At 31.3% G+C, this 26,480-nt stretch overlaps 8 protein-coding genes and 3 long non-coding RNA genes across 17 annotated transcripts; 5 read left to right on the top strand and 6 right to left on the bottom strand.

Moving 5' to 3' along the window:
- Positions 1 to 493: 493 nt before the first annotated feature.
- Positions 494 to 2,715, bottom strand: Tm1 (tropomyosin 1). Its single transcript, XM_027345092.2, has 6 exons — positions 2,558 to 2,715; positions 2,274 to 2,464; positions 2,062 to 2,187; positions 1,321 to 1,454; positions 1,073 to 1,261; positions 494 to 1,005 (listed from the first exon to the last, which is right to left on the bottom strand). The coding sequence occupies exons 2-6, from the start codon at positions 2,385 to 2,387 to the stop codon at positions 714 to 716; spliced, it is 855 nt and encodes a 284-aa protein (XP_027200893.1). The 5' UTR covers positions 2,388 to 2,464; positions 2,558 to 2,715; the 3' UTR covers positions 494 to 713.
- A 1,575-nt stretch (positions 2,716 to 4,290) lies between these two features.
- Positions 4,291 to 5,519, top strand: sta (stubarista 40S ribosomal protein SA). The gene is made up of 2 exons (XM_027345093.2): positions 4,291 to 4,446; positions 4,511 to 5,519. The coding sequence occupies exon 2, from the start codon at positions 4,552 to 4,554 to the stop codon at positions 5,395 to 5,397; it is 846 nt and encodes a 281-aa protein (XP_027200894.1). The 5' UTR covers positions 4,291 to 4,446; positions 4,511 to 4,551; the 3' UTR covers positions 5,398 to 5,519.
- gpp (DOT1 like histone lysine methyltransferase grappa) lies at positions 5,460 to 12,517 on the bottom strand. The gene is made up of 9 exons (XM_075823217.1): positions 11,702 to 12,517; positions 11,468 to 11,644; positions 11,086 to 11,409; positions 10,914 to 11,032; positions 10,565 to 10,862; positions 8,855 to 10,372; positions 6,365 to 8,795; positions 6,234 to 6,303; positions 5,460 to 6,182 (listed from the first exon to the last, which is right to left on the bottom strand). Exons 1-8 carry the CDS (start codon positions 11,993 to 11,995, stop codon positions 6,293 to 6,295), a joined length of 5,172 nt encoding a protein of 1,723 aa, XP_075679332.1. The 5' UTR covers positions 11,996 to 12,517; the 3' UTR covers positions 5,460 to 6,182; positions 6,234 to 6,292.
- Positions 12,347 to 12,836, top strand: LOC142645837 (uncharacterized). Its single transcript, XR_012846880.1, has 2 exons — positions 12,347 to 12,436; positions 12,504 to 12,836. It is a non-coding gene; the product is annotated as an uncharacterized LOC142645837 (long non-coding RNA).
- Positions 12,837 to 13,295: 459 nt separating this feature from the next.
- LOC142645838 (uncharacterized) lies at positions 13,296 to 14,865 on the top strand. The gene is made up of 3 exons (XR_012846881.1): positions 13,296 to 14,430; positions 14,496 to 14,603; positions 14,686 to 14,865. It is a non-coding gene; the product is annotated as an uncharacterized LOC142645838 (long non-coding RNA).
- LOC113794912 (uncharacterized) lies at positions 13,952 to 15,004 on the bottom strand. The gene is made up of 5 exons (XM_027345064.2): positions 14,837 to 15,004; positions 14,663 to 14,773; positions 14,509 to 14,571; positions 14,122 to 14,437; positions 13,952 to 14,065 (listed from the first exon to the last, which is right to left on the bottom strand). Exons 1-5 carry the CDS (start codon positions 15,002 to 15,004, stop codon positions 14,040 to 14,042), a joined length of 684 nt encoding a protein of 227 aa, XP_027200865.2. The 3' UTR covers positions 13,952 to 14,039.
- Positions 15,005 to 15,430: 426 nt separating this feature from the next.
- On the bottom strand, positions 15,431 to 16,416 carry LOC113794911 (uncharacterized). The gene is made up of 5 exons (XM_027345062.2): positions 16,027 to 16,416; positions 15,920 to 15,961; positions 15,846 to 15,866; positions 15,725 to 15,787; positions 15,431 to 15,658 (listed from the first exon to the last, which is right to left on the bottom strand). Exons 1-5 carry the CDS (start codon positions 16,375 to 16,377, stop codon positions 15,431 to 15,433), a joined length of 705 nt encoding a protein of 234 aa, XP_027200863.2. The 5' UTR covers positions 16,378 to 16,416.
- Positions 16,417 to 16,977: 561 nt separating this feature from the next.
- On the top strand, positions 16,978 to 19,808 carry LOC113794905 (uncharacterized). Its single transcript, XM_027345057.2, has 2 exons — positions 16,978 to 18,577; positions 18,645 to 19,808. The coding sequence occupies exons 1-2, from the start codon at positions 17,050 to 17,052 to the stop codon at positions 19,700 to 19,702; spliced, it is 2,586 nt and encodes an 861-aa protein (XP_027200858.1). The 5' UTR covers positions 16,978 to 17,049; the 3' UTR covers positions 19,703 to 19,808.
- Positions 19,809 to 20,058: 250 nt separating this feature from the next.
- LOC113794907 (uncharacterized) lies at positions 20,059 to 22,555 on the top strand. The gene is made up of 7 exons (XM_075823218.1): positions 20,059 to 20,642; positions 20,708 to 20,988; positions 21,048 to 21,467; positions 21,547 to 21,621; positions 21,676 to 22,152; positions 22,225 to 22,340; positions 22,403 to 22,555. Exons 1-7 carry the CDS (start codon positions 20,417 to 20,419, stop codon positions 22,440 to 22,442), a joined length of 1,635 nt encoding a protein of 544 aa, XP_075679333.1. The 5' UTR covers positions 20,059 to 20,416; the 3' UTR covers positions 22,443 to 22,555.
- LOC113794860 (uncharacterized) lies at positions 22,421 to 23,516 on the bottom strand. Its single transcript, XM_075823219.1, has 2 exons — positions 22,586 to 23,516; positions 22,421 to 22,526 (listed from the first exon to the last, which is right to left on the bottom strand). Exons 1-2 carry the CDS (start codon positions 23,109 to 23,111, stop codon positions 22,483 to 22,485), a joined length of 570 nt encoding a protein of 189 aa, XP_075679334.1. The 5' UTR covers positions 23,112 to 23,516; the 3' UTR covers positions 22,421 to 22,482.
- Positions 23,517 to 24,066: 550 nt separating this feature from the next.
- On the bottom strand, positions 24,067 to 26,443 carry LOC142645836 (uncharacterized). 7 transcript variants are annotated; one of them, XR_012846878.1, is made up of 7 exons: positions 26,252 to 26,443; positions 26,033 to 26,190; positions 25,795 to 25,975; positions 25,590 to 25,738; positions 24,899 to 25,537; positions 24,514 to 24,640; positions 24,067 to 24,414 (listed from the first exon to the last, which is right to left on the bottom strand). It is a non-coding gene; the product is annotated as an uncharacterized LOC142645836 (long non-coding RNA). The 7 variants fall into 7 exon arrangements; XR_012846877.1 differs by having other exon boundaries at positions 25,018 to 25,537; positions 25,795 to 26,190; XR_012846875.1 differs by having other exon boundaries at positions 25,795 to 26,190.
- Positions 26,444 to 26,480: the final 37 nt, after the last annotated feature.

A 26,480-nucleotide genomic window follows, 5' to 3' on the forward strand; every position in this document is an offset into this window, starting at 1 on the left:
GTCCTCCAAAAACGAAAAAATGCTTTAAAAAACTCGAGATAGAAATGAAATTATTGTTTCTTTGGTTGTCAATGTTTTATTTCGCTTACTGGGGATGAATGTAATTCAGATTCTGGGGAAAATAATCTTTAAGAATATTTAATTATTATTTACGGCGTTTGAAGGGAAAGTGATTCTTCGGATGTTTTTGCCATATATAAACATTTTCATCATCATCATTTTAAGATTGATTTGTGTGTGTGTGACATGGTATGGGAAAAATTCCGGACATATCATTTCTCAAAGTAGCGACATTCTTTTGTAGAAAATCAATTTTTTTTTAAGTTGAAACAGAATCACAGATGCATAATGATATCAGATTGAATAAAAAAATGAGACCCGTGCTGCCATCTAGACTCAAGATTAAGAATTGAATAGAGATTTTTTCATTTTCGTTCAAGTTACCTGAATAGCGCTTTACGGAGAAAATTAAAAAAAAATCAAATTTAAAAAATTTTTTGGTAAAAACAATTATTTAATAATCCATCCAGCAAAGCAACAAAGTTATTTTGCCCACACAAATCGAACCGAAATTCAAATCAATCGAATATATAAATAAATAAAATCGGATTATTACATCATGTTGTTGTTGTGTTTTGTTGGTGTTTTGGATGTTAAAAATAATAACAAAATTTTCTGATTTTTTTTTTGTTGTTAATATGAAAGAAGTGATTTTAATAACCAGTAAGTTCGGCAAATGTTTGGTCCAATTCATCGGAAATGGATTTATATTTTTCCTTTTCATGGACCAATTCATCTTCCAAACGATCAACTTCTTTTTGTAATTTTTGCACTGATCGTTCAGCGAATTCAGCACGTGCTTCAGCTTCTTTAAGTTTGGTTGTCATAATACGGATCTGTTGTTCATGTGCTTCTTCACGTTGTTGTGCTTTTTCTTCACTAACTTCCAATGATTTTAGATTATTACCAACAACACGTAATTCTTCCTCAAGTTCGACAATTTTCCTGTTTTTTAAAACAACAGAATAATGATTAGAAATTTGAAATCAAGGGTTCAAAAACAAACACTTACGATTCACCAGTTTCGGCACGTTCTTCAGCACGTTCTAAATCGGCTTCAACCATTGCTAATTTACGTGCAACTTCATCATATTTTCTATCAGCATCTTCAGCCATCATACGTGCTTCTTTTAATTGATTTTCCAAACCTTCCATACGTTCTTCATCGGTAATGGAACGATGTTCCAACATTTTTCGCATACTACATGATAATTATTGTCATAATTCAACACTTTTACTACTGATATTAATCTTAATTACCGTTCAGATTCATCGGCAGATTGTGATGCTTCTTCCAATTTAGCTGTTGCAATTTTAAGTCGTTCTTCTGATCGTTCCAAATCTTCTTCGATCAATTGAATACGACGATTCAATGCTGCAACATCACCTTCAGCCTATATTTTAAATAAAATTGTTACATCATTATCATCATCATTACTAATTAATCGATAAATTGATGTGCCAATTAATTTATCCATCTGATCATAATCGGAAATCGGAAGTCATCGACGCCCATCATCATCATCATCATTTTGGATGAAGCCAAAAAACAAACAGAAATTCTTTTCATCCATATTCATTGATTATGATGATGGTAGCACAAGAAAGAAAGAAGTTTCTAATTATAGAATTTTTTGGCTGCAAAAATTGTTTTTCTTCACCAACACTTCATTTGCATTAATGTGACGCAATCACACATCACTGAATGATTTTTGAACATTTTTCGAAGCCAGCCAAAATGAGCAGTAAGACTAACTAACTGAAAAATCGAAAAAAACTTTTTCTTGGCATCAATTTTTCCCTTGGATTCTAGATTCTAAATGGGGAGAAAAAGGCGCTATACACACACATAGTGTGAAAAGAATTTGAAGAAAGTTTTTTTAGCTCAAGGACTTGTTGCTTTTCAAACAAATTGAATTCATTTTTCTTCATCGATTGTTTATCGATTAATCGATTGTAGTTGGCATTTATATGTTTTTCCCATTTGAATATTCGACTTACAGTTTGCAGGGCTTTTTCCTTTTCTTCCAATTTTGTATTGGCAGCCGATAATTGTTCTTGAACCTGATCCAATTCATTCTCGATTTGCTGGATTTTTTTCTGTAATGCACGTACTTCTTCTTCGGACTAAATTACCAAATGGAAAATTGAACAAAACAATATTTTTTTTTAATTATTAAAAATTTTCAGTTGCTTGTTTCAGTGTTTCAAACCTTTTCAGCACGAAGATTAGCATCACGGGCTTTTTGTTCGGCGATTTCAGCTCGATCGATAGCATTATCTTTTTCGAGCTTCATTGCCTGCATTTTCTTTTTGATGGCCTCCATTTTTTATCGGATTTTTTGTTAGGTTGTTGGTTGCTTTACAGCCAAATTGGAAAAAATTGAATGAATGAATGGATTAACTAAGGAAAGAAGACAAAAAAAGAGTTAAACACAATGACCAATAATTAAATTAAATTTTAATAAATTTTTTCAAACAAAAATGATACACATACAGAGACACAAACAAACAAACAAACGCACCACAAGAATGATGTTAAATGATTTGATGAAGATCTACCGACAAACACCAAACAAACGAATGACTAGAATGATTCTGCAAACAGACTAATATGAATATTCCGATTTTCTTCTTTCGAAAAAGGAAAAATTTCTTGGCAAACTCATCTTTTTTTCTTTTTGTGTTTTTTGGATTTCATATAGCCCCATATTCATAATTGATGATGATAATAATGATGGAAAAAAGTAGCAGCAACATCCATATCATAACTGTACACTGGGTTGATGTTGAGAGAAAAACAAAAGATGTAGATGTTTTTTTCGGGATGCAATTCACTTTAAAATTTTAATAAAACAAAAAATTCTAAAAAAAACTTTTAAAAAAACATTCATCGAATGAAATCGGTGGTGGTGGTGGGTGGAGATAGAGAGAATAATGATTCTTTTGACATGCAACCAGTTGTAAAATTGGCCAAAATGGCTTGATGAAATAATTGACACAGGGAGAGTGAAAATAGAATAATGAACAGACGACAAAGAATTTTGAATTCTTTTTCTATCACCATCAGTATTCTTAGTGTTCGAATTTGGAAGAATTTTTTTTTTTGGTAAAATCTTCAAACATAAGCCAGGCAAGTCTGTTAAGTTAGTGATTACCAACAACAACATTGAACAACTTTTTTTTGAACTAATTTGGGAGTGAAATTCTTTCACTTTCGCTCACTCTTATTCGATCTTTGAATAGCATCGTTTTTTTCCAACAACAACAAAAAACAATCTTATTACAAACCTTTTTAAATAAAAAAGAAAATATTGGGCGTCATCATCATCATCATCATTCAACCCAGTATCATCATCATTAAAAGTAATTTTTTTATGGCTTCTTGTTTGTCGGTCGGTCGGTAATCATTTACGATGATGATGATGATGATGGTTATCATTTATTTATGTGAATGATAATTTGGGAGAGAGAAAAAAAAGAGTATAGAAATAATTCCAAGGCGACAAAAACAAACATTGTTTGTTTAGTTTCACTATAGTAGCAGTGATTGACAAAAAAAACAAAACGAAGAAAATCTATGATGAAAATGTAAAAAAAGAATTTCCCTAAATGTAGAATTTATGATATGATTCTTGGTTTTCACCCGACAAACGAAAAAACCTGGCAAAATTCTTTATACCGAATAACAGAATTGCAACAAACCTATGCAAAACAAAAACTGTGCAAAAAAATGAACAAAAAGTGAATTCTTCTTCACATCGATTACAGCCAAACGTCATTGAATTTATTTGAAATGAAAAAGTTTCATTCAAAAAGGGGATTTAAGAATTTCAACCTATAACAATCTCTTGGCTTTTTTTTGCTAAGAAATCAAAAAATTCCTTGAAAGATATTGATATGGGATGATGATGAAGAAATATTGAACAGGATGTTCGAGCAAATTTGATAATTATTTGAACTTGATATTAGTTTGTTTTGTTGTTTTTGATTGTTTATAAATGATAATGATTCATTTCGAAAAGGAATATTATTGAAATGAAGAATCGATGGTTGATTGACGATTTCAATTTGACGTCATACGATTCTTTTTCCCTAATGAATAATGCTGAATCGTCGAAAATGGCAATATTTTTAAAATTGTAAAAAATTTCAATGAAAGCTGCCATCTATTGATGATAATTCAATACTCCGTGGTACTAGTTGTTATGAACATTCAATGTGATCATGTGATCAACAAACAAAAAATGATGATGATGATCGATGAGCGCATGTTCATTTCGTTTGTACGTGCAGCAGCATGCCACATGTATGGTGTTCCTTTTTCCTGTCCGCAAACATTTCAATTCAACTCACAGGCACTAAACCCAATTGGCATCCAATTTTGTAAGTTTTTTATTCTTTTTATTTGAATTTTTTCTGATTTTTTTTTCGTTTGAATCACTATCAGGTTAACTAACCGTTACTGAATTAAAAAAAAAGTTAACCGAGATGTCGGGAGGTCTTGAAGCATTGAAATTATCCGATGATGATGTGTCGAAAATGTTAGCCGCTTCGGCACATATTGGTACCAATAATTTGGATTATCAAATGGATACCTATGTTTACAAACGTCGTGCTGATGGTGTTCATTTGATTAACATTCGCAAAACATGGGAAAAAATTCTATTAGCTGCACGTGCTATTAATGCTATTGATGATCCAAAAGATGTTTATGTTATTTCTAGCCGTCAATATGGCCAACGTGCTGTATTGAAATATGCAGCCGCAACTGATGCTACACCGATTGCTGGCCGTTTTACACCTGGTACATTTACCAATCAAGCACGTACCGAATCATATCGTGAACCACGTCTGTTGATCATTTGTGATCCACGTGCCGATCATCAACCAATTACTGAAGCTAGCTATGTGAATATTCCGGTTATCGCTTTTTGTAATACTGATTCACCGTTGCGTTATGTTGACATTGCCATCCCGTGTAACAATAAATCAATCTATTCAATTGGTTTGATGTGGTGGTTATTGGCCCGTGAAGTATTACGAATGCGTGGTAAAATTTCACGTCAATCACCATGGGAAGTGATGGTCGACATGTATTTCTATCGTGAAGCTGAACAACAGGAAAAAGAACAAGAAATCGGTCTTTCATCGGAACGACCAGCCAAATTGGAAGCCGATTTAGGTGGTGAACCAATCGAACCAGTTGCTGTACCAGAATACGAACCACCAGTGGAACATGATTGGAATGCACAGGTAGCCGATGATTGGCCTGCACAGGCAACCGGTCAAATGGAATGGGCAGCCAGTGCTGATGCTACTAATTGGGCTACATAATTATGGTTTCTTTCCAAGGACAGTAAATCATTTTCATTTTTTTCAAAACAAAAAATTTCAAATTTATCAATAAAAATCATTTTTTATTTCGGATAAAATGTCAAATTTTATTCATTTTTAAATCGTTAAATTGTTTTACATTGATACCAATGGGAAAAAAAAGAAACAATAAATTAAGTAATATAAGAAAAATTGAATGATGACATAATGTACATTCAAAATTATCATGGTGTTTTTCAAATCAATCAATGGTTACAAATTCAATTGTGGCATTTCCAAAAACAAAAAACAAAATTTTTTTTCTAAAACAATCATCAGTTGGCAGTGTTGTTGATAAAATAATTGAATAAAACGTAATGTGGAAATGATAATTTACAGAACAGAAAGAATGAATTATTTAATTTTTACAGAATTTAAAATTGATTGTGTGATGAAGATGAATTGGATCAAAAATAAAAACAAGAGAGGTAGATATAAATATTTTATATGAACGATTAAACACGGAGAAAAATGAGTAAAGTTGATCATTACTGATGATGAATGGTAAGAAACATGAAAACATGGAATCAAATCGATGTGTTGAATAATAAGAAGAATCAAAACAAGCACAGCATATAAAATATATGATGGAACAAATATTGAGAGCAACACATACATATTGTTAAATATAGAACATTGGAGCTATAGAAATTTAATAACAATTCAAAAAAACTTGATAATGATTATGATGATTATTATATTTAGCTAGAATATCATTTTCTCATTGTAGAATGTGGACAGTTTATCTGGAAAACAAATAAATTAAAGATTTATCGCTTATAGAATTATATTCTTACTATTAATATCTTCGTTTGATTTAATGGCTGATTCGAAGCTGTCATTAATCCACCAACAATCATATGTAAACTATTTGCATGATACGAATCATTATTATCATTATTATTATTTAATCCAATCGATTATTTACCATTAGAAGTTGGCTGCTGTTGTGATGATGATGTTGTTGCTGTTGATCCGGGTATCGAATGATTATTTTGAAAACGACATGCAGCCAATGTTGATGGATAATCAAAATGGCCATTTGTTGTTGTTGCTGCCATCGATGATGATTGATGATGAGAATGTCCCATCAATCCATGATATTGATGAAGAAATTGTTCAGTAGTTTCTTTGTTGGTAACACCGGCTGCAGCAAATTGTTGCATTGCATGATCATAAAAATCTTTTGGCTGTTGATGATTCAATGATTCTGAATTACGATCACCAGTATTATAATTGGATTTATTTTTGACGAATGAATTATGTGCATGCTGATTATGTTGATTATTATGATGTTGTGGATGATGATGATGAGAATGTTGATTAAGTGATTGATAAAAACTTGGATTAAAATGTTGGCCACTAACAGCAGCAGCTTGTAAATAGCCAGCTGCAGCTGCATTAAAATAAGAATTTTTTGTTCCAATTTCATCGGTAATATTGTTGAAAAAATTGAGCGCATAATTTACAGCTAAATCCGCATTCGTAGTCGATGATGATGATGATGGTGGTGGTGGATTTGGCATCGGTTTTTGATAATGTTGATTGGTCGTGATTGTCCGATTCTGTTGTGGTTGCTGATCATTTTGTTGTTGATACATTGAATTATTGACGGTGGCTGTTACAGGATTAATGGTTGATTGATCAACAACATCTTGCCTATTCGATACCGATTGTTGCTGTTTCGAATGTTTACCCGTTGAACTATTACGACCTTTACGGCTATTTCCTTTATTACTTGCATTTGCTGTATTATTGGTTATTTTGGGTGATGATTCACTAGATTTTTTGATTCCCAATTCTAAATTATCATCATGATCATCTGTTTTGATCATTCGTTTTTTATCACCATCATCATTCAGTTGAACATTATTGTCTTTATCATTATTATCATCAATTAACGTTGTTTGACTATAATATTGTCCATTTGAACCTAATTTTATAACAACTGATGGTCGTTTTAATTCAACCGGACTAGCAGTATTATTATCGTTTGATTGATGATTAGCAGATGATAATTCTGATGATCTTGTCTTTTTACTTTTGACTGCTGAAGATGCTGATTCGGCTGTTGATACTGTGGATGATTTTCGTTTGTTTGTCGTCGACGTTGCTGTTGTCAATGAATCATTCAACGTCGTTGTTTCTGATTCATTCAAAATTTTCACTTTACTTTCTTTACAATTAATTTTCAACTTGAATGGAAATGGTTTCTGTGATTCAGCATCCGAATTTGATGATGATAATTTAGATTTGGCTATTGTTTCTGCGCTTGTTTTCGTATTCACATTAGACATGTTGGGAGTTGAATTCGTTTCCGAGATATTTGAATCTGAATGATTTGTTTTGTTGCTGGTCGTTTTACGATTAACAACAGTTGTTAAACATCCGGCTGTCATAATTATATCACGATGATCACCTTTTTTTGTTTTTAATGTTTCGATTCGTGTTTCTTTTTTACTATTTCTAGTACGTTTACTTGTTTGTTTTGAATTATCGTTAATATTAGTATTTGTTGAATTATTGGCCGACAATGATGATTGTCGTTTCAATTGTTGCTGATTTGTAGATTTGGTTTGCTGTTCACCACCAGATTGAGCTTTTTCTTCATTGAAACCTTTCATAATAACCGAATTGATACGATTAACATCTATTTTCATTGCCTCGGATGATTTTGATGATTCCAAATGATTACTACCACCACCATCATTACTACTATTTGATGGTGGTGTTGGTATCGGTGTTGGTGGTGTCATCGGTACCGATTCGGATGTGACCATCATTGGAGCCATGGATGCTGTGGTGGAAGAAGGAATGGATGTTGATACGGGTGGCGGTGGTGGTGTTGTTGTTCGTGCGGTACGTTTTAAATATTTTTTATATTTCATTTCTTTATAGCTTATTTTTGGTGATTCTACTTGATCAGTAGCCGATTCTGTTGTTAGAGTTGTTTCTTGATTCTTTTGTTGTTGAAGAATTTGCTGCTGTTGTTTTTCCAATTGACATTGTTGATCGGCAATTTGTCGTTGTAATTGTTGTTCACGTTCAAACATTTCATTCAAACATTGTCGCTGTTCACGACGTCGTCGTTGTTCACGTTGACGACGCTGACGTTGAATTTGTTCAGCTTGATCACATAGATCATTCAATTCATCTTCACGTGTTCGTACTAAACATTTAAGTTCGGAAATTTGTTGCTTTAATTGTGCTACACTATCGGTAACTTCATCAATTCTTGTAACCAAATCCTGATTAGATTCAATATTGAGATCTTTAAGATAACGTTTCAAGTTGAATTTATCTTCATAAATTTTTTTATTCATCTGATTTATCTGATAATTGGCATTATCGTTTTCATTCTGCAAAAAAAAATTCAATGATTTTTCGTTTCAATTCAAAAAAATATCGAAAATCTTACCTCATAATTAGTAATGGATTGTCGAATATTATCCAAATATTCTGGTTTACTCATATAAATATTAAAATTTTGAATCTGTTTAGCATATAGATATAATAATTCATTTAGATTCAATGGTCGACATAGATGAATTCCATTAAATTCTTTAATCTGTTTTGATTCGGATATTTCTTTTTCTATTGTTTTACTATCCAAACCATCATCAGCATCAACAGCGACGGAAGTATCTTTATCTTTTTCGGATGGTGGTGGTGGTGTCATCTGCTGTCGAAAAGCTGTCATCGGTGATGATAAATCACAACTAGCATTAGCTGCAGCGGCTGCAATCAATTCCGTATTGATAACAGTTATATTTGGCACCTGTACAGTTTGTTCACCCAATCTTGAACAAAGACGTTGTTCAACACATCCAGGTGGTGGTGGTGAACGATAACGTCGATAATGATGATTATTATTATTATGATGATGATAATGAAGATGCGGATGATGATGGTGGATATGGCCATTTGTCGATAAATTGCCATTGTTAATAGCTTGTGTTGTACTTCGAACAGTTTGCTCATGCAAAACAGCCAAACTATTCATCGATATGCCTTTGAATGATTTTTTCGAACGTCCAGTTGAAAATATCGTTGATTTTCGTTTAGTTTTATGGCTAGTAGTTTTTTTACGTGTCGATGATGATGATGATGTTTTCTTTGGACGTCCACGACGATTATTATTACATTGATGATCTTCATCCTCATCATTATCACCAACCGCCGATTCATTTTCCTCGTGTGCTATATTCGTAATTCTATTATTTTCAATATCATCATCTTGCTCCAAATTATTATTACTATTATTGCCACTTAAATCATATTGACTAGTTTCACCGCCAATTCCATTATTACCGGAAAAATAGTTTCCATTATCATCAATGTCATCGACATTATTATCGTTATTGGAAATGTTGTTTATTTTTCTAGGACGACCACGATTACGTTTATTTTTTTGTGATGATACTATTGTCGTTGTTGCTGTTGTTGATAATTTTGTTGGTGATGGTGATAATTGATCATCATCGATTTCTGTTGTTGTTTGATTAACAGTCGATGAGGATGATGCATTTGTTGTCACTAAAATACTATTTTGATTTTGGCCAGAATGATTATTATTATTACTATTTGTTGATGATGATATATATTCTGACCATGCTTTTCTTGTCCATTTATTTGGTATCATATTTTCATCTTTTTCAATCAAATTGCTATTTGATTGATATAAATCCGATTCGTTATCATCAATATTTAAACCGTTACTGTTATTAATTTGTTGTTGGTGATGATTATTATTGACAATAATATTTGAATGATGATTAGATGCTGTGATTGTTGTCAATGGTTGTTGTTTTTGTTTTTGTTGTTGATGATGATGATGATGATGTTGATGTTGACGATTTCGATTTGATAATTTTCGATTATGGCTACTTTGACTGCTATTGCTAGTGCTACTACTGCTATGGCCATTGTTGTTGCTCTATATATTGTGTGTAAATGACAAGCAATGGGGAAAAAAGAAAAGAAAAAAGAAAGAATTGTGAGTCGGTCAAGTCATTCAGTTAATGTTTTTGTGTGAGTGGTTCAAAGAAAAAAGAGGAGGGAATATGCACACAATCATTATCCTGATCGGTGGAAATAGCCGCATTTTTCAAAAAAATGATATGCTTACCTTTAACCGATGATTTTTGGATTTTTCAAAATAAATTGCTAATTGTTTACGATCAATTGTATGTAGATAATATGATACTGGACGACCAGTCCATGATACTGATTGATCACGTGGTAAGATTTCTTTTACAGTCATCATTGCACCAATATCCGATAGATTTCTTTGTGAAAAGCGAAAATTTAATGAACAAAATGCTTTTGATGATAGAATTTTCGATCCATCCAATAAATTTTGAAAATAACCCTTTAAACGATGATCAACTTCAGGTCCAAATGCAAAATTATTGACAAAAATGAAACTAGAACAAGAATTTAAAAAAATGAATCATTGATGTTCAAAAATAACTTACTTGGCATTATAAATCATTTCTTTAAATTCTTCGCCAAAAAAATCACCACGAAATAATTCAAAATTCGAACATTTACGGCCATACCATTTGAGCCAGAATCGAAATTGTCTTTTCATTTGCTATACAAATATTTGAATCAAAAATATTTTTTTTTCTAAAATAATAAATTTACCTCAGCATAACTAGCGGGTAAATCAGCTTTTTCAATACCAATACAACGAACACAATTAACAGCAGCGGCAACATGTAATACAACTTGTCCAATACCACTGCCAAGATCAATAAATATATCATCTTTTCCCAGGCCAATTTCATCAATCATTTGTTGAACAAATTGAAATGATGTTTCGCCATAAACTTCGGGTGAAAATGGTTCATAAAATTTATTCAATTTTTGTGGATCACCAACACTATGATTATAGCACATTTGTATTATATGTGATAATAATTCTAGCGTTGGACGTTTTTCTGGTTCAGGAATCGATGTTCCTTTCCACTGTTGAATCAAAAGATTTAGAAAATAAAAATAATTTCATTCAGAATTAAAAACAAACCATTTGCACTGATCCCTTGATCACTTTATTATAACGATCACAAAAACATTTCATTTTTTCATAACTAGATGTATCATAATCGGCCAATATATTTTTCAATGCTGTTTCTAATGGTGGAAATTCTTCAGCAACTAAACGTATCGTTTCAATAATTTCAATTGCAGCATTAAATTTATTCTAAAAACAGAAAAAATTAAAAAACTTGCAAAAATGAATCAACCAAATCAATCATACCGATACAACTAATGGCCAATCATATTCAGCAGCTTCGGCACCAACTGGACTAAGTAGACGAAGTTTTTTTGTTATTTCGATTGTCAATACGGATTGTTGTTGTTGTTGCTGAAATGATGGTGGTGGTAATATTTCCATGGCCATCGATGATGGTGATGAATGAATCGTTGATGATTGAATATCATCATCATGATCAATCGATTGTTGTTGATCATGTTGATTCAAATTATTATGATGATTATGATGACTACTTGAGTGATCAGCTACCAATGCTGCTGTATCACCGGTAGTCATGGCAGTAACCGGGATTTTTTTAAATTAAATTGAAATTAATTAACCGAAAGAAAGAAATGGTGTAAATCAGAGATATGTGGTGTTTTGGAGTGAGCAAAAAAATTGAAAAGAAAAAACTAAAAAAATATCAAAAAATGAGGCACAAATAAAAAAAATGATGAGGATGATGATCGGATGAAAATTTGATGAAATTTTTTCCTAATTCTTCATGTTAAACAACGATGATGATGAAGAATAATGGCAGTATTCGAATTCGAATGTTTTTTCTGCTGAAACATTCGAATTATTCGACAATTATTTTTGTTTGGATTTTTCATTATAAAAATTCCATAATAAATTAAAATTGTTTTGAGAAATTATTTCCATAATTTCCTGGAACAACTTGATGATGATTCAAATTAAGAAGAACAAACAAATGATCCTAAATAAGGCAAAAAAAAGGTGAGAATTATTTTTGACCAAATCGGGTTATATTTTCATTTTCATTCATTTCATGACGACGAACAAGATTAAATTCTTCAAAGACGATAATCTTCAAATCGACCGGATCCAAACAAGGAACTATGATGATGATGAAATAAATGTTCCAACACACACCACACACACACAAAAACCAAGTACCAAAACCAAACACAGATCTTTTTCAGGCCAACAGATTCATCATTCGATAGCAGGAGAGAGAGAGAATCTTTTCCTTGTTCTTGTATATAATGAATATATCAAAAAAATTGGGGGGAAAGGAAAAGAAAAACAGAAAAAAATTGAAGGATGTTATAATGTTGATTTGATGTTTGTTTGTTTTTCTTCATTCAAATAAAAATGAGCTAGCCGTTTTCTTTTCGCCGTTTTTTTGTTGGTTTCGTTTGGTTTAAATTTGATTTTTGTCGTCGTCGTCGTCGTTTTCTTCATTAAAATCATCAACATTGATCGTCGTGACAATCAAAAATAAAAAATAAAAAATATACAATCCTCCTCCTCATCATCAATCGGCAGATGATATTTTTTTTTGCTTCTGTAATGATGCGCATGTTCAATTTGAATATTTCCTTTACTCATCCTTTATTATCCATCTGCGCAAATTGGTATCCTTACTTCGTATGCGTATTTCGAAAGTCGATGGCACGGGGATGATCACAAAATACAATACACCTTATTGACGTTGACGTAGTAGTAGTATACGATGAGGTAGGTAAAAGGGGTGGTAACAGATGTGGTGGTAGTGATGGGGGTGAGGGGAAACCACATGGTTTTTTTTGTTGTTTTTGTTTGAAAAACATCCTCGATTCATTCATGCATTTTTTTTGATTGTTGAAAAAAACTACAGTCAAAACTCTTTATTCAATGGATTTTATGAATGAAAATCATGCATGATATGTTATTCAGTTTTCTGTGGATGTTTTTCTGTTTTCCTGTCTTTTTTTCGTTTGGCCAACCAACCAGCAAAACGAACGAATGAAATAAAACACCAGCAACATTTTCTCTATATATTTATTGACCTTCTTTTTTTCCAAAACAAAAATTCTTACGACGCCCGATTCGTGATGTTCATCAGAGGGAGAGAGAGAGAGAGAGAGAGAGAAATTTATCATCAATCTAATGATCTGATTGGCTCCACCTTTTATAATTTTACCACTCCTTTTTTCCAAATCCTGATTTCTGGTTCCAAAATAGACCTTTGACCTAAACGAAATAAAGATTTTCTTGCGAAAAAAATCAAGAAAAGAAGTTTGGGTGCAATGAAACTTTGAAAGTTTGAAAGAATTTTTTTTCGCTGATCGTTGAACGTGGATGCACATGCGTGCATTACATAACCATCATCATCATCGTTTTTGTGTTATATAACGAAAGAAAGATCCACACACACAGATGTCAACGTCCATCGAATGAAAATGATCAATGATTTTTAAATGAAAAAAATTGATGCGGCGGCTGCTGCTGCAGCAGGTAGTTGTAATAAATTTTTGTTTGGGTTTTTTTGTTGATGAAATCATTTATTCAAGTTTTTTTTGTTAGGAAAAGATAATTTTCTGTAATAAGTCTTTTTTCATCCATATAGTGAGAATGGTCGAACTAATTTTGAGAAGAAAAATTTTCTCAATCAAATCAATGAATCAATCAAAACTTACTTGATGTTTGAATTTTTTGTGGTTTGTCAAGAAAAAATTTTGCCGGTTTACGTATTTTACCATTGCCATTATTATTGAGAAATGGTGGTCGATGATAGCCAATCATATTACCACCATTGTTGCCATTATCATCGTGATTTGTTTGATCATTACCATTGCCATTATCATTATCATCCTCATCATTATTGTTGTTGTTATCATCATTATTTGAATCATCATTATTATGGTTATTATTTGGTTTATTAAATTGATTATGATTATTAGCCATTGGTCGTGGTAAATAGGAATATGGTTCCGGTGGATATCTTGGTAATTGCTGCATTTGATAAATTTAATTTGGTTATTAATTAGTTAATATTAAAACTGGAACATAGACATAGACATTACCTTACGACAAGTTGTTATTAAACAAGATGCTTCATTCAATGTCATTCTTGCTGGTAGATATGACTAATTTTTCGATTTTAGTTAATTAAATTTTAGTAAGTTATAACCAAATTAATATAAAAATAATAAGTAATTTTTTTCCGGAAAAACATACATTACCGGTACACATACGAACAGTAATTGGAAATGTACGACTTTTACAATAAATACATTGACTTGGTAAACGTTGTGGATCAATCGATTTGATGCATATTCTCATTTGTGGCTGAAACACAAAGCAAAAACGGAAATCATTTGTTGAATCAAATTCAAATTAGTTATTAATTACCATTGGATAAGACATATAATGTTGAAATAGATTGATAAATAATATTGATGATAGGAATATTTGTTGAAATTTCATCTTGATTACGATCATTCGAATGCTGATGATTTGATCAAATGATGAAATGATCATGAAATAACCAAACAACAAACCAATTATTCTGTCAACCATTTTATTTCCCGAAAATTCATTGAACCGAAATATTTTTCAAACAAATTTTTTGTTTTGCATTGTTTTCAACCAGAGAAAAAAAGGGTCAAAACTGAAAAACAACGGAGGAAAAACAGAAACAAAATTTTCTCTTTTAATAACAAAAATTATTTGAAAAAAAATTCAATTTTTTTTTGAAAATAAAACAGGGTTGGGAATGAATTTTTTTTGGGTGAAAAATATAATAGGGGTTTCACACTAGCAGCAATGTGAATGAAATATTTCAAATGCAATATTTCAGTCCATTTCAACCTTATGGGCTGAAATATTTTCGTGTATATATTTCATGAAATATTGCTGTAGTGTGAAACCCCTATAATGGAAATGTCAGGTTAGTTAGTTGGTTAGTGGATGATTAATGATAATATTTGCTCCTCATTTTAGTGGTTATTGAATTTCATAGCCATCATCATTATCGATGCTATCGTTATCATCATCCAGATCATCATCGGGAACAATATCGGCTTCAATTTCTTTTTCAATACGATATTCATCGGCAGGTGATGTTGAAATAGTGGAATTTTTTAAAACATTCGAATCAATCATCATCGACGGTGAATCATTCGATGAATCTCGCTTACGACGTCCCAAAAATACTGGCTGTTGTCTTACTTGCTAAAAAGGGATTATTTTAATCAACAAAAAATTTTTTGCTTTGATTTCAAACGAAAAAAAACTTACACCTAAACATTGTGAAATAACGCAAAATGCCTGTGTTGCCGTTATATTCATTGTCAATGCTGTCTGTAATTGAAAACATTGGCAAAAAAATTAATGATAATAAAGTTTTTCAAAAACATACCGATCCAGTACATCCAAGAACCTAATTGAAAAATTAATTAGTAAAATTTTTTAAAGAAAATTAAAATGATTTACCGTTGCATCAAACATATAATAATTACATAGGACACATTGACTCTACAGGTAAATAGGTATAAATATCATATTAGTAAAGGAAGTGAAAAAACATTGAAAAAATATACATTGATTGTTGATAAATTTGGTGAATTATAACAAAAACGTGTAATCAATTTTGGTGCAAATGAAATCTGTAATGACGGGCTAAAACCACAACCAAATAGTAATAGAATACTAAATAATAAAATAGTAATGGCCGAAAATTGCCATTGACCAATCGATTGTTGATTAGCATTGATTGGTATTGGTTGCATCGATGATGATGATCGAGTCGATGGTGGTACGGATGACAATATTGTTACCGCCATTACCATATATGCATCAATAAAGAAAAAACTTTCTCTTTCAAACAAACAAACAAATATGGATGATATGGATGCGGATCGTGGCTTGGTTAGATTGAAAATGAATCTCATGAAATTTGTAAAATTCTACAAAAATTATTCAAAAAAAATCAAATAATATTCACCAGGTGAATCAACCATCAAAATGACCCGAATTGAAACAAAAACAAAAAAAAACAGTTAAAACAACAAACAACGATCAATGTACAAACAAATATCATCATTGAAATTGATCATTTCCCAATATCATTATCATGATAATTATGATGATATTTGATGATTGTTTTTGTTTGTTTGACAATAATAAAAGATGAATTTATTTGTGTCATTGAAATTATCATCCAAAAAGATGGATGTTTGCTTCATTTTTCTGTGTTTGTTTGATTTCCATTTTACATTTTTTTCTGGTTTTTTTTCGAACCATAATTAATTCTATTATCTGGAAAATTTTTTTAGCCATTTTTTGATGATTGATTACCTTTGATGATAATTACAATGAAAAAATAAAACATTACTTTTATTATCATCATTCGATCGAGGTCAGGTTTTCAGCCCTCTCTTCCTCCCCCTCATGTATTCGATATTCGAATCAAGCATTGAAAATTTCAAATGAAATTGAAATTTTTTCAAATTGAATTAAATTCAATTGTTTCGAAATTCATTATAAAATAACCTAAACGATCAACACTCAATTCGACTGGTTGAAATTTGTTTGATCAAATTTTTCTTGAAAGAAAAACAAAAATGAAATCCTCATCCAAATCAATATCATCAACTTCATCCAATTCATCAATGGAATCCATTGGTATGGGTCCATCGGCAGCAGCAACAGCACAACAACAGCAACAACGACAAATAGTTATGCAGCCGGCAATCGATTTTAATGGCTATGATTTACCACAATTACCAAAATTAAAAGAATTCACTATTGCCAAATTAGAACCAGAAAGTGGTTCACCAATCGGTGAATATATGTACAATTGTATTGCGTATATATTCTATTGTCCAGTACATCGTCGTATTATGGTCAGTATTAATGAACGCAATACAGCTGTATGGCTGCCATTTGTTGCAATACAACCGGATAAAACATGGAATATGGCAACAACTGAAGGTATTGCCATTGTCTTTTCAAAAGATGATTCAGAATTAGATCCAAGATTAGTGAAAACTATTCCGGTACAAAGTATCAATTGTGTTCATATATTACGAATACAATTGCCAATATCCAAAAAATTTATCTATCGTTTAATACAATTAGTTATTCTGGATAGTGGTAATCAACCACAAATACTAACTACAGGTGAATCCGGTATTGCACAATTTCGTTGTTGTGTTAGTAGTAAACATTTACAATGGATTGACATTAGTGATGCTATTACTGGTAATATTTCTGGTTTATGGGGGCCAGAAGTACCAATGTTTGTATCATTTTTGATTGAAACAACAAAACCAAGAGAAATATCCGAAATTGGTTTCAATGTTGATAATCTGATTAACATAATTGGTTTACAAGATTTAATCATTGGCAATAAACGTCAACAATCACATAAAACAATGGAACAAACAATGGCACAAACATTACATATTACAAAACATGATATTGGCAAAATATATAGTGATTTTTTGGAACATTGTTTTCCATCCATTTATATGACATATTGGTCATTTTGTAGCTATATAAATGATTATTTTCAAGAATGTGATACATTGCTACAATTATTTCAGGCATTCAATTCAAATCGTTGTGGTTATCTAACATTTCAGGAATTCTTTATCGGTATTGTTTCAATCGAACCTGGTTGTCCAACAATATTGATACGTTTACGTTTTATATTTCGTTATTATGATTTAGATCGTGATGATCTATTAGATCAAACGGATATGCAACGTTTATTTCGTGACCTCAACACAACAACAGTCATGTCCGAACAATTACTTAATCAAATAAAATATCCATTAAATTTTGAAGATTTTCGTCAATTAATATCGAAAGATTCATTACGAATAGAATCATTATGTCGGGCATCAAGTCCATTACTAATACATATTTGCCAAAATTTTCAACGTCGTAATGATACAAGAATTTCTGCATCACGTCGTAATTCACGCAGTGAATCATCACATCATTATCAATCACCATCAGGTATTATGATGGATAAAAGTCATGGTCCATGTCTAGCATGTCGTGAACGTTCATATGAATATGGTTCACATTGCGTACGGTTTGATCCTGTTGGTCATTGTATCGAAGCCAGGAATATTTTGGAACGTAAGTCAAGTTTTGTTTGTTGTTGACTGATTTTTTTCAATTTAAAATTTCAATTTCACCCCCATAGATGATGAAAATAATGAAGATCCATCAACTGCATTGAGTAATGATCGAAGCGAAATGACAATGAATAAATATTCACAGGATTATGTTTTCTCTACCGTATCGATTGGTCCGACATTTTTAGATATGTTACGTGAATTCAATTCTGCAACAGCTGCAACATTAGCACAACAATCATCTAAACGCGATCGAAATTATCAACCAATTGGATTTTTTGCCGGTCCTGATAGCAATCATGATCTGTTTATACGTTATGTAACAATTCTTTGTCAAAATGTTCGTGCTATATTTGATTGTGAAGATAAATTGATGCGCATTAATTCATCAACATATGTTATTGGTGATGTTGTTGGTAATCTATCCGATCTGATCAAAATGGAACGAGCATTGTGGACAAGTGTACCAATATTATCAAGTAATTATGTTTTTTTGGGTAATTATGTCAATGGTACCGGTATTAATCCGATGGGTATTGAAAGTATCCTATATCTGTTGGCATTAAAAATTCTAACACCAAATAAATTTTTTCTCATACGTGGTCATAATGAATATCGCCATGTGCAACGAAATAAATTTTTTACCGAATTAAATCGTAAATATGGTGAAAAAAGTGGTAAAATCCTATTTGAATTAATAAATGATATATTTGATCGTTTACCATTAGCAATAATAATTGATGAATCAATCTTATGTGTTAATAATAATCTACCAATACGATCAACAACATCGATCGATGATATAAATACATTGTCAAAAGAATTAAAAGATCCACATCAATATCCTATTGTTAAAGAAATGTTAATACCATTAATCAAATCTACAGCGGTAGACGAACAACAAAATATTGATTATTTAAAATCAAATGGCCTTACACATATGATACGTGCCAATCAACATTCATTGGATCGTGGTTATCTAATTACTGGTCAAAAACGTATTATTACTTTATTTAGTGTTACATCCATTACAAGTGGTAGTGGACGTAATGATAGTGATTTAACAGTATCATTAGTTGATCCACCAAAAATTCGTATCGTTAAAATTAATACATCAATCGAATAACAATAACAAACAAACAACCCCTTTTTTATATTAAAATAACCAAATCATCATCATCATTCATATTCCTGGATTATATTTCAAAAATTAAAAATTCTGTTTATCATCATCCTCGCCAAATGCTAGATGGTTTTTTTCATTTTTTAGGTCACTTTCTCTCATCGTATTTCGTTCTATTCAATTCTTGCAATTTATACTACATCGAGGTCATCGATGACCAAATAGGAAAAAGTGAGAGAAACATGAGCGAGAGAAAAAGAGAACCAGATAGGTAAATAAAATTCATTGCGCGTACCAAGCATCATTGTTTGTATTAATTTTTTTGGGGGGGGGGGATTTTTCACTTTTCATTCGTCGATATGTGATGGTAATTGGTCGTTCAATCAATCAAAATGTGAAGGGAAACTAGATTTTCTTTTTTTTTCATATAAATCTTCTTTTATCCTTGTGGTTAATCTCGGGTTTTTTTCGGCCAGGTTGTGTTTTTTCATTCAACATGGCCGTCAAACAAGTCGAAGACGACGATAAAATTTTTACTCTCACTTGACGAAATCGAATAGAGATGTTATCGATTTTCTCTTTTTCGTATTTTACCTATTGATGTTTTCTCTGTTTGGTCAATCGAACATCTTAAATATCTCAAGTTTTCTTTCATCTAAAATTATATATTTTTTGAATTGAATCAATAAAGATGATGATGATTCATGGAAGCTTCACATGCAATCATCATCATCATCGTATATTGTGTCTGGTGGTGTCAATGTTTTTGATTTGTTTTGCTCATCATCTGGATCATCAATGTTCATCATGATGGTAATATCATCATCATTATCGATGATATTCAATCGTCATCGTCAGCCAATATCAGTTTATCTATTAATCGTTGCCATTTATTATTATCATTGTCAAATATCTGCTCAACTTTTTCTACCAAAACGACCATGTAAGTTATGCTTTTCTTAAAAATTTGAAGTGTTAAATTTTAAATTTAAAAAATTTCTCACACAGGGTTATTACCAAATCGTATCAATACAACTGCCATCAGTAATGTTATTGCTAATATATCCAATGTTTCATCTTCGTCATCAACCGGTATTGGTCAATCATCATCATCATCAACGAATCATTGTTTAACACCATATGGTACACCGGGTGAATGTTCGGATATAAGAAAATGTTTTTACTTAATACTTGATCTCACCATTCTTCGACAATCAGTTTGTTTTCGTAATTTAATTATACCGGGTGTTTGTTGTCCAATCGAAGGTGTTGATGGTATCAGACCATTTGTAAGTAAATTTTTTGTTTGTTTTTAAATGTAATAACCATCCATTCTTTCTTGATATAGAGACCAACTAATTCGACAAAATTACCATTACCATCATCATCGATTAATCAATCACCAGATGCCAGCACTATTGTTGAACCAATATTTATACCATCATCATCATCGACGACTATATCTACCTCTACTTCCGTTGAATCAACAACAACAACAGCTATGACGACTATTTCTACAACATCGAAACCATTTCAACAAAATCGTCCATTATGGAATTCAAAAACAACTACAAAAGCATCATTCATTCCATCATCATCGACAACAACAACACCAAAACCATCATCAACAACAACACAATTTCCTCTGCCATATCCACCATCATCCGGAAATGACACATCATTTCCGGATGATATTTGTGGATTAGCTGGACGTGATGCAAGAATTGTTGGCGGTGAAGATTCATTACCCGGGCAATGGCCTTGGGCTGTAAGTTTTTTAAATGAAAATAAAAAACAAGCATCACCTTACCAATGACAACCACATCTTGTTTTCGTTTCTTACGTAGGCGGCAATATTTTTATCAACAAAAGGAAGTAGTATGAAATATTGGTGTGGTGGTGCAATCATAAATCAAAATCATGTAAGTTTTTTGTTGCAAAATTCCCCGTTATAATTTTACACTTTTATATTATAGATTATAACAGCAGCACACTGTCTTTCGGATCAACGTGGTCAACTATATCCACGGGAAAATTTACTGGTTAAATTGGGTGTACATGATTTAAATAATGATAACAAGCATAATGAAATGGATAAACAAACATTCAATGTTATAACCATTATGCAGCATCCAGAATTTAAACGTAATGGTTTTTATAATGATCTTTGCTTATTACGATTAGATCGTAATATACGTTTTGTACCCGAATCTGTTTGGCCAATTTGTTTACCCGATTTGAAATCATCGATTCATTCACGTAATCTTGTTGGTTATATGGCCACTGTTATCGGTTGGGGAACCACAAAATATGGTGGCCAACAAAGTGGTCGATTACAACAAGTATCATTACCTGTTTGGGATAATCATGACTGTGATAAACGTTATTTTCAACCAATTAATCAAAATTTTCTTTGCGCTGGTTTTGTTGAAGGTGGTAAAGATGCTTGTCAGGTAAGTTTGTTTTTTAATTTAACTTGAATTTCGTTAACCCGTTCTACCTACACACAAACAAACACTACACAGGGCGATTCAGGAAGTCCTTTAATGTTACCAGATCAAGATCGACGTTGGACAATCATAGGTATTGTTTCATTTGGCAATCGTTGTGCACAGGCTGGTTATCCAGGTGTTTATACAAGGTATCTATCATCGAATTTTTTCTTATTGAATTTCTCTCACTCTCTTGCTTCCAAAAAATTAGAGTTACCCAATATATTGATTGGATTCGATCAAATGTGTGATTTTATTTTAGTATTTTATTTTTTCTCTGGTCCCTGGTCTTTATTCATTTTTGTTGGAAAAAATGGGGGTAACATTCATGAAAACTAAATAAATTTATTTTTTATTATTTTCATTGATGGTTAACATTTTTTTGATTTACTACTTGTTGTTGGTGTTGATTTGTTGATTCCTAAATCCCTGCCGATATATTTTGATTGTAACTCCAATGACGATGTTTTTATTGTTGATTCACCAAGATTAATTGCCTTACAATTCATCCAATCCATTTCCGTTGATTGATTATTTGTCGATGGTTGATGTTGATGTTGTTGTAGTTCAAAAATTTGATTAATAAAATTTGGATCAATGTCCACCTTTCCACCACTATTACTACTACCGGCTTTAGCTGATGAAAACATGGTTGCATTATCTATGAATGTAGTTTTGTATCCACTTCCACTTGCATTATTACTATTATAACTACTACTAATACCACTGCTACTTAGATTTGTTGTTGATGATGTTGCTGTTGATGTGGATGATTTTTTTATCATTTTATTCAAACTTTTTGCCGTGGCCGTCGTTGAACGATTTGAAGATTTTTTTAAACTTTTTTCATGAGAATAAATTGGATTTCCACCACTACCTGAATTACGTCCTGAATTTCGACTATAACTGTGGTCGGACATTACACTGCTTTCAAATTATTATTCACAAAATTGTAAATTTTGAAATTTCGTAATCCATTCCCAGGCATTATGTATTGATCGATTTTTCAAATTCAATTAAATTTGATTAAATTGTTTTGGTTAATTTTTCTTGCTACGCACATTATTAATGCAAAACAAAAAAGAAAATACGTAGCCTACAATAACAATTTTAACCAACAGCATCCAGTTGTTAATCAAGGTATCACTGTGTTGGGCGCCCAACAAAGACATTGACATTGGTTTTTGCTTTTTCTGAGGATGATGCCAATTTTCATTTCTTGATCGAAAATAGATTCATTTTCGCAACTAAAACAACAGAATCCCAATTGATGTGACGTTTTCAAATGTACAAATCTTCACCGTAATAAACAAACAAACAATATTTATAATTTGAATGGCGTCATTCGAATATTATGATGATTTCTTCAAAATAATGTTTATTATCATCATTTGTTTTCTCTCGTGATTCATATGTCATGTCATAATTTTCGATTTTGATTTTGAAATAAAAACATTGATGCAATTATTGTTCGGATTGACTTTACTTTTGTTCCGTATTTTTGTTTGTCTCTTTTTAATTGTTCACAATTTCGATTTTGACAAATAAACAAACAAATTGGCCAATTTGATTGGTTTTTGTCCATCATCTTTGTCGAAATATGATCCGACCATCGATGAAGATAATGATAATCACGATGATGATGATGACAAGTGAAATTTTATACACACTCAGAAAAATGAAGGGTGGAGAAGAAGCATAGAAAATAGTTATGATGAATCACGGACATAATTTGTACAGTCGAAGTAGCGTTTTTGGAAGCATAGAAATTAGGTACCGAACTGGTTAAATCATCTGTTTTTCAATCACGTGATTGTGACGACGGGCGATTCATCGATTGTTTCGATATTTTTTTGAATTGATCCAGTACCTCGATTGTTTTGGAATTTCACTTAAATTTTATTTAAATTTTATAATTTGAATAAAATAAATTAAAAATATAAATTAAAATTAAAATCACAAGTTCCAAATTGATAAAACGATCCAATTATGCGCCATGTGATGGAACAGAGCCGGAGAATTTGCAGCCATTGATGCCAATTAACCAATTTACATCCATTTTGATCATCTTCACTCGATTACCAATGTTCACTTCCATGATAATTGGATGATTTGACAATTTTGATGAATGGACGATAATATTGTCGACAAAGAGAATAAATACGAATTTTGTTGATTGAAACTTGATTGATTGTCATTTGTTCGGGATGATCCATCGATGATCTTCAATGCGGATAATAATTATCATGAGATCAAGATATGAAAATACAAAAAAAAAAGAATTAGAATCATTGTTGTTGAAAATATTAAGAAGTAATTTACCGTTTATTCAATTGTCATTGATTGGAAATGATCCATCGATGATCGTCAATGTTGAGTTATCATCAGGTCGGGATATGAAAATGCAAACAAGAATTAGAATCAATGTTATCAAGAATATTTAGGATTCCTTTATCGTTTAATTGAAAATTATCCATGGATGATCGTCAATGTTGAGTTATCATCTAGTCGAGATATGAAAATGCAAAAAAGAATTAGAATCAATGTTGTTGAAAATATTAAGAAGTAATTTACCGTTTATTCAATAGTCATTGATTGGAAATGATCCATCGATGATCGTCAATGTTGAGTTATCATCAGGTCGGGATATGAAAATGCAAACAAGAATTAGAATCAATGTTATCAAGAATATTAAGAATTCATTTACCGTTCAATTGGGAATGATCCATGGATGATCGTCAATGTTCAGTTATCATCAAGTCGAGATATGAAAATGCAAACAAGAATTAGAATCAATGTTGTTGAAAATATTAAGAAGTAATTTACCTTTTATTGAAGATTGATATGAATATTAATCATCGTTGAATGAAACATTTGTTGACAATGATTCTTTTATTTAATTTGAATAGAGTGATAGTATTCATCGTCTTTTTCGTTTGTGACGATTGACGAGTCAATGATTGAACTTGATCATCAGTCGATAATTTTGATTCATTGATCAAACATTTCAAGAGAAAGATAAATATTTAGATGAGTCGAAAAGCAAAAATTAAAAGCAATCAAATGCATCATCGAGTTCATAAGTCAAAAGTGGCCAAGTCAAAGCGAAAGTCAAGAATCAAACATGTCAAAAATGGCCTAGTCGAAATTCTCAAGTCAAGAAAACAGTCAATGAATAAGTCAATTTGAAAGTCAAACAAAATTCGATTCGACTCTTCATAAATAGTTTATCGCATCTTGGAAAGTTAAATCTTTGAATCAAAACGATCAAAAAATGATCAAGTTCAAAACATGCTTTTAAATTTCTTAATGAAAGTTTCATATCTTCAAAGTTCTTGATGTGAATCTAAAAAAAGAGAATCAATTATAAAAAAAATTCAAGAATTTACATAACTGACCTATTGTTTTCATCAATTAGACTTGATTATAAGGAATCATAATTCGTTGGGAAAGAATTTCGATGAAATGAAAATCCTTGATCGGATCGCAAACATTATTGATTTCAAACCAAATGAGTTAAGAATGGTATGAAATTAACATCAAGTTTCTGGAACTCAATTATAAAATGTCAGATTGAAACTTTCAAAGAAATATCATACATACATATGCACTGAAAGCAATGAGGATATCAAAAAATTGCATTTATGAAGATTGATTGATTGGGCCATTATGATAACTTGTTAAATTTTTTCAATCGATAACTTGAAGTCAAGTTTTCTTAATTCTCTTCATGCCATTTGCCATCAAATCTGAAAATCCAAATGTTTGCCAATCAAGTCACAACCTAGCAAAATTGTGAGAACGATTATTTTTTACAAATTTCTTTCAATTAAAAGCGGACTTATCCAATTCAGAAATTCTTGTCCAATGATTGAATATCTATTAGTTTCAATTGAAGGTGATCATATCCAAGATCATAGACGAGTGCCAACTTATGGAAATAGTTTGAAATATGAAAAGGAAACGAATCATACTCCGAATTTAGTTCAGTTCGTAAATCTATTTTAAAAATAAAGTCTGAATTTTCAATAATCCCCAAAATAAAAGGATACTTAATTACAAATGGTTTGGTCAGTTCAACTTTGTCATCGATCATCAATATTCATATGGTGATGCAAATATTTGACATTAATTTTTCAAAATAATCTTTGTTTTGATGAACTCTCCCAAAATCGACAAAATATTTCCAAATTATCATCTATTATTTGGCCAGTATTTTGAATTGAGTTGAAAAAGATTTCGCCAATATCATTAGTGAACAATCAATCCGAACAATTTGTTTGAAGAAA

The sequence above is a fragment of the Dermatophagoides pteronyssinus genome, unplaced genomic scaffold (genome assembly GCF_027571235.1).
Source record: "Dermatophagoides pteronyssinus isolate colony J.1.1.1.1 unplaced genomic scaffold, Derpt_VIB-CSIC_2022.12 sq0024, whole genome shotgun sequence".
Taxonomy (NCBI): Eukaryota; Metazoa; Arthropoda; class Arachnida; order Sarcoptiformes; family Pyroglyphidae; genus Dermatophagoides; species Dermatophagoides pteronyssinus.

What these genes read in the sequence shown, in the direction of transcription:
- LOC113794911 (XM_027345062.2), bottom strand. Translation starts at nt 16,377, where the DNA reads ATGAGATTCATTTTCAATCTAACCAAGCCACGATCCGCATCCATATCA. An exon ending in TTCTTGGATGTACTGGATCG is followed by an intron (nt 15,788 to 15,845) that starts GTATGTTTTTGA and finishes TTTCAATTACAG; the next exon opens with ACAGCATTGACAATGAATAT. An exon ending in TTATTTCACAATGTTTAGGT is followed by an intron (nt 15,659 to 15,724) that starts GTAAGTTTTTTT and finishes ATCCCTTTTTAG; the next exon opens with CAAGTAAGACAACAGCCAGT.
- LOC113794912 (XM_027345064.2), bottom strand. Translation starts at nt 15,004, where the DNA reads ATGGTTGACAGAATAATTGGTTTGTTGTTTGGTTATTTCATGATCATT. An exon ending in TTCGTATGTGTACCGGTAAT is followed by an intron (nt 14,572 to 14,662) that starts GTATGTTTTTCC and finishes TCGAAAAATTAG; the next exon opens with TCATATCTACCAGCAAGAAT. An exon ending in TAATAACAACTTGTCGTAAG is followed by an intron (nt 14,438 to 14,508) that starts GTAATGTCTATG and finishes TATCAAATGCAG; the next exon opens with CAATTACCAAGATATCCACC.
- sta (XM_027345093.2), top strand. Translation starts at nt 4,552, where the DNA reads ATGTCGGGAGGTCTTGAAGCATTGAAATTATCCGATGATGATGTGTCG.
- gpp (XM_075823217.1), bottom strand. Translation starts at nt 11,995, where the DNA reads ATGACTACCGGTGATACAGCAGCATTGGTAGCTGATCACTCAAGTAGT. An exon ending in TACCCGCTAGTTATGCTGAG is followed by an intron (nt 11,033 to 11,085) that starts GTAAATTTATTA and finishes ATATTTGTATAG; the next exon opens with CAAATGAAAAGACAATTTCG. An exon ending in GAAATGATTTATAATGCCAA is followed by an intron (nt 10,863 to 10,913) that starts GTAAGTTATTTT and finishes TTCTTGTTCTAG; the next exon opens with TTTCATTTTTGTCAATAATT.
- LOC113794907 (XM_075823218.1), top strand. Translation starts at nt 20,417, where the DNA reads ATGCAATCATCATCATCATCGTATATTGTGTCTGGTGGTGTCAATGTT. An exon ending in TTGATGGTATCAGACCATTT is followed by an intron (nt 20,989 to 21,047) that starts GTAAGTAAATTT and finishes TTCTTGATATAG; the next exon opens with AGACCAACTAATTCGACAAA. An exon ending in TATCCAGGTGTTTATACAAG is followed by an intron (nt 22,341 to 22,402) that starts GTATCTATCATC and finishes CCAAAAAATTAG; the next exon opens with AGTTACCCAATATATTGATT.
- LOC113794860 (XM_075823219.1), bottom strand. Translation starts at nt 23,111, where the DNA reads ATGTCCGACCACAGTTATAGTCGAAATTCAGGACGTAATTCAGGTAGT. An exon ending in CAAATCAACACCAACAACAA is followed by an intron (nt 22,527 to 22,585) that starts GTAGTAAATCAA and finishes AAATTTATTTAG; the next exon opens with TTTTCATGAATGTTACCCCC.
- LOC113794905 (XM_027345057.2), top strand. Translation starts at nt 17,050, where the DNA reads ATGAAATCCTCATCCAAATCAATATCATCAACTTCATCCAATTCATCA. An exon ending in AGCCAGGAATATTTTGGAAC is followed by an intron (nt 18,578 to 18,644) that starts GTAAGTCAAGTT and finishes TCACCCCCATAG; the next exon opens with ATGATGAAAATAATGAAGAT.
- Tm1 (XM_027345092.2), bottom strand. Translation starts at nt 2,387, where the DNA reads ATGGAGGCCATCAAAAAGAAAATGCAGGCAATGAAGCTCGAAAAAGAT. An exon ending in TCTGCCGATGAATCTGAACG is followed by an intron (nt 1,262 to 1,320) that starts GTAATTAAGATT and finishes ATTATCATGTAG; the next exon opens with TATGCGAAAAATGTTGGAAC. An exon ending in CGTGCCGAAACTGGTGAATC is followed by an intron (nt 1,006 to 1,072) that starts GTAAGTGTTTGT and finishes TTTAAAAAACAG; the next exon opens with GAAAATTGTCGAACTTGAGG.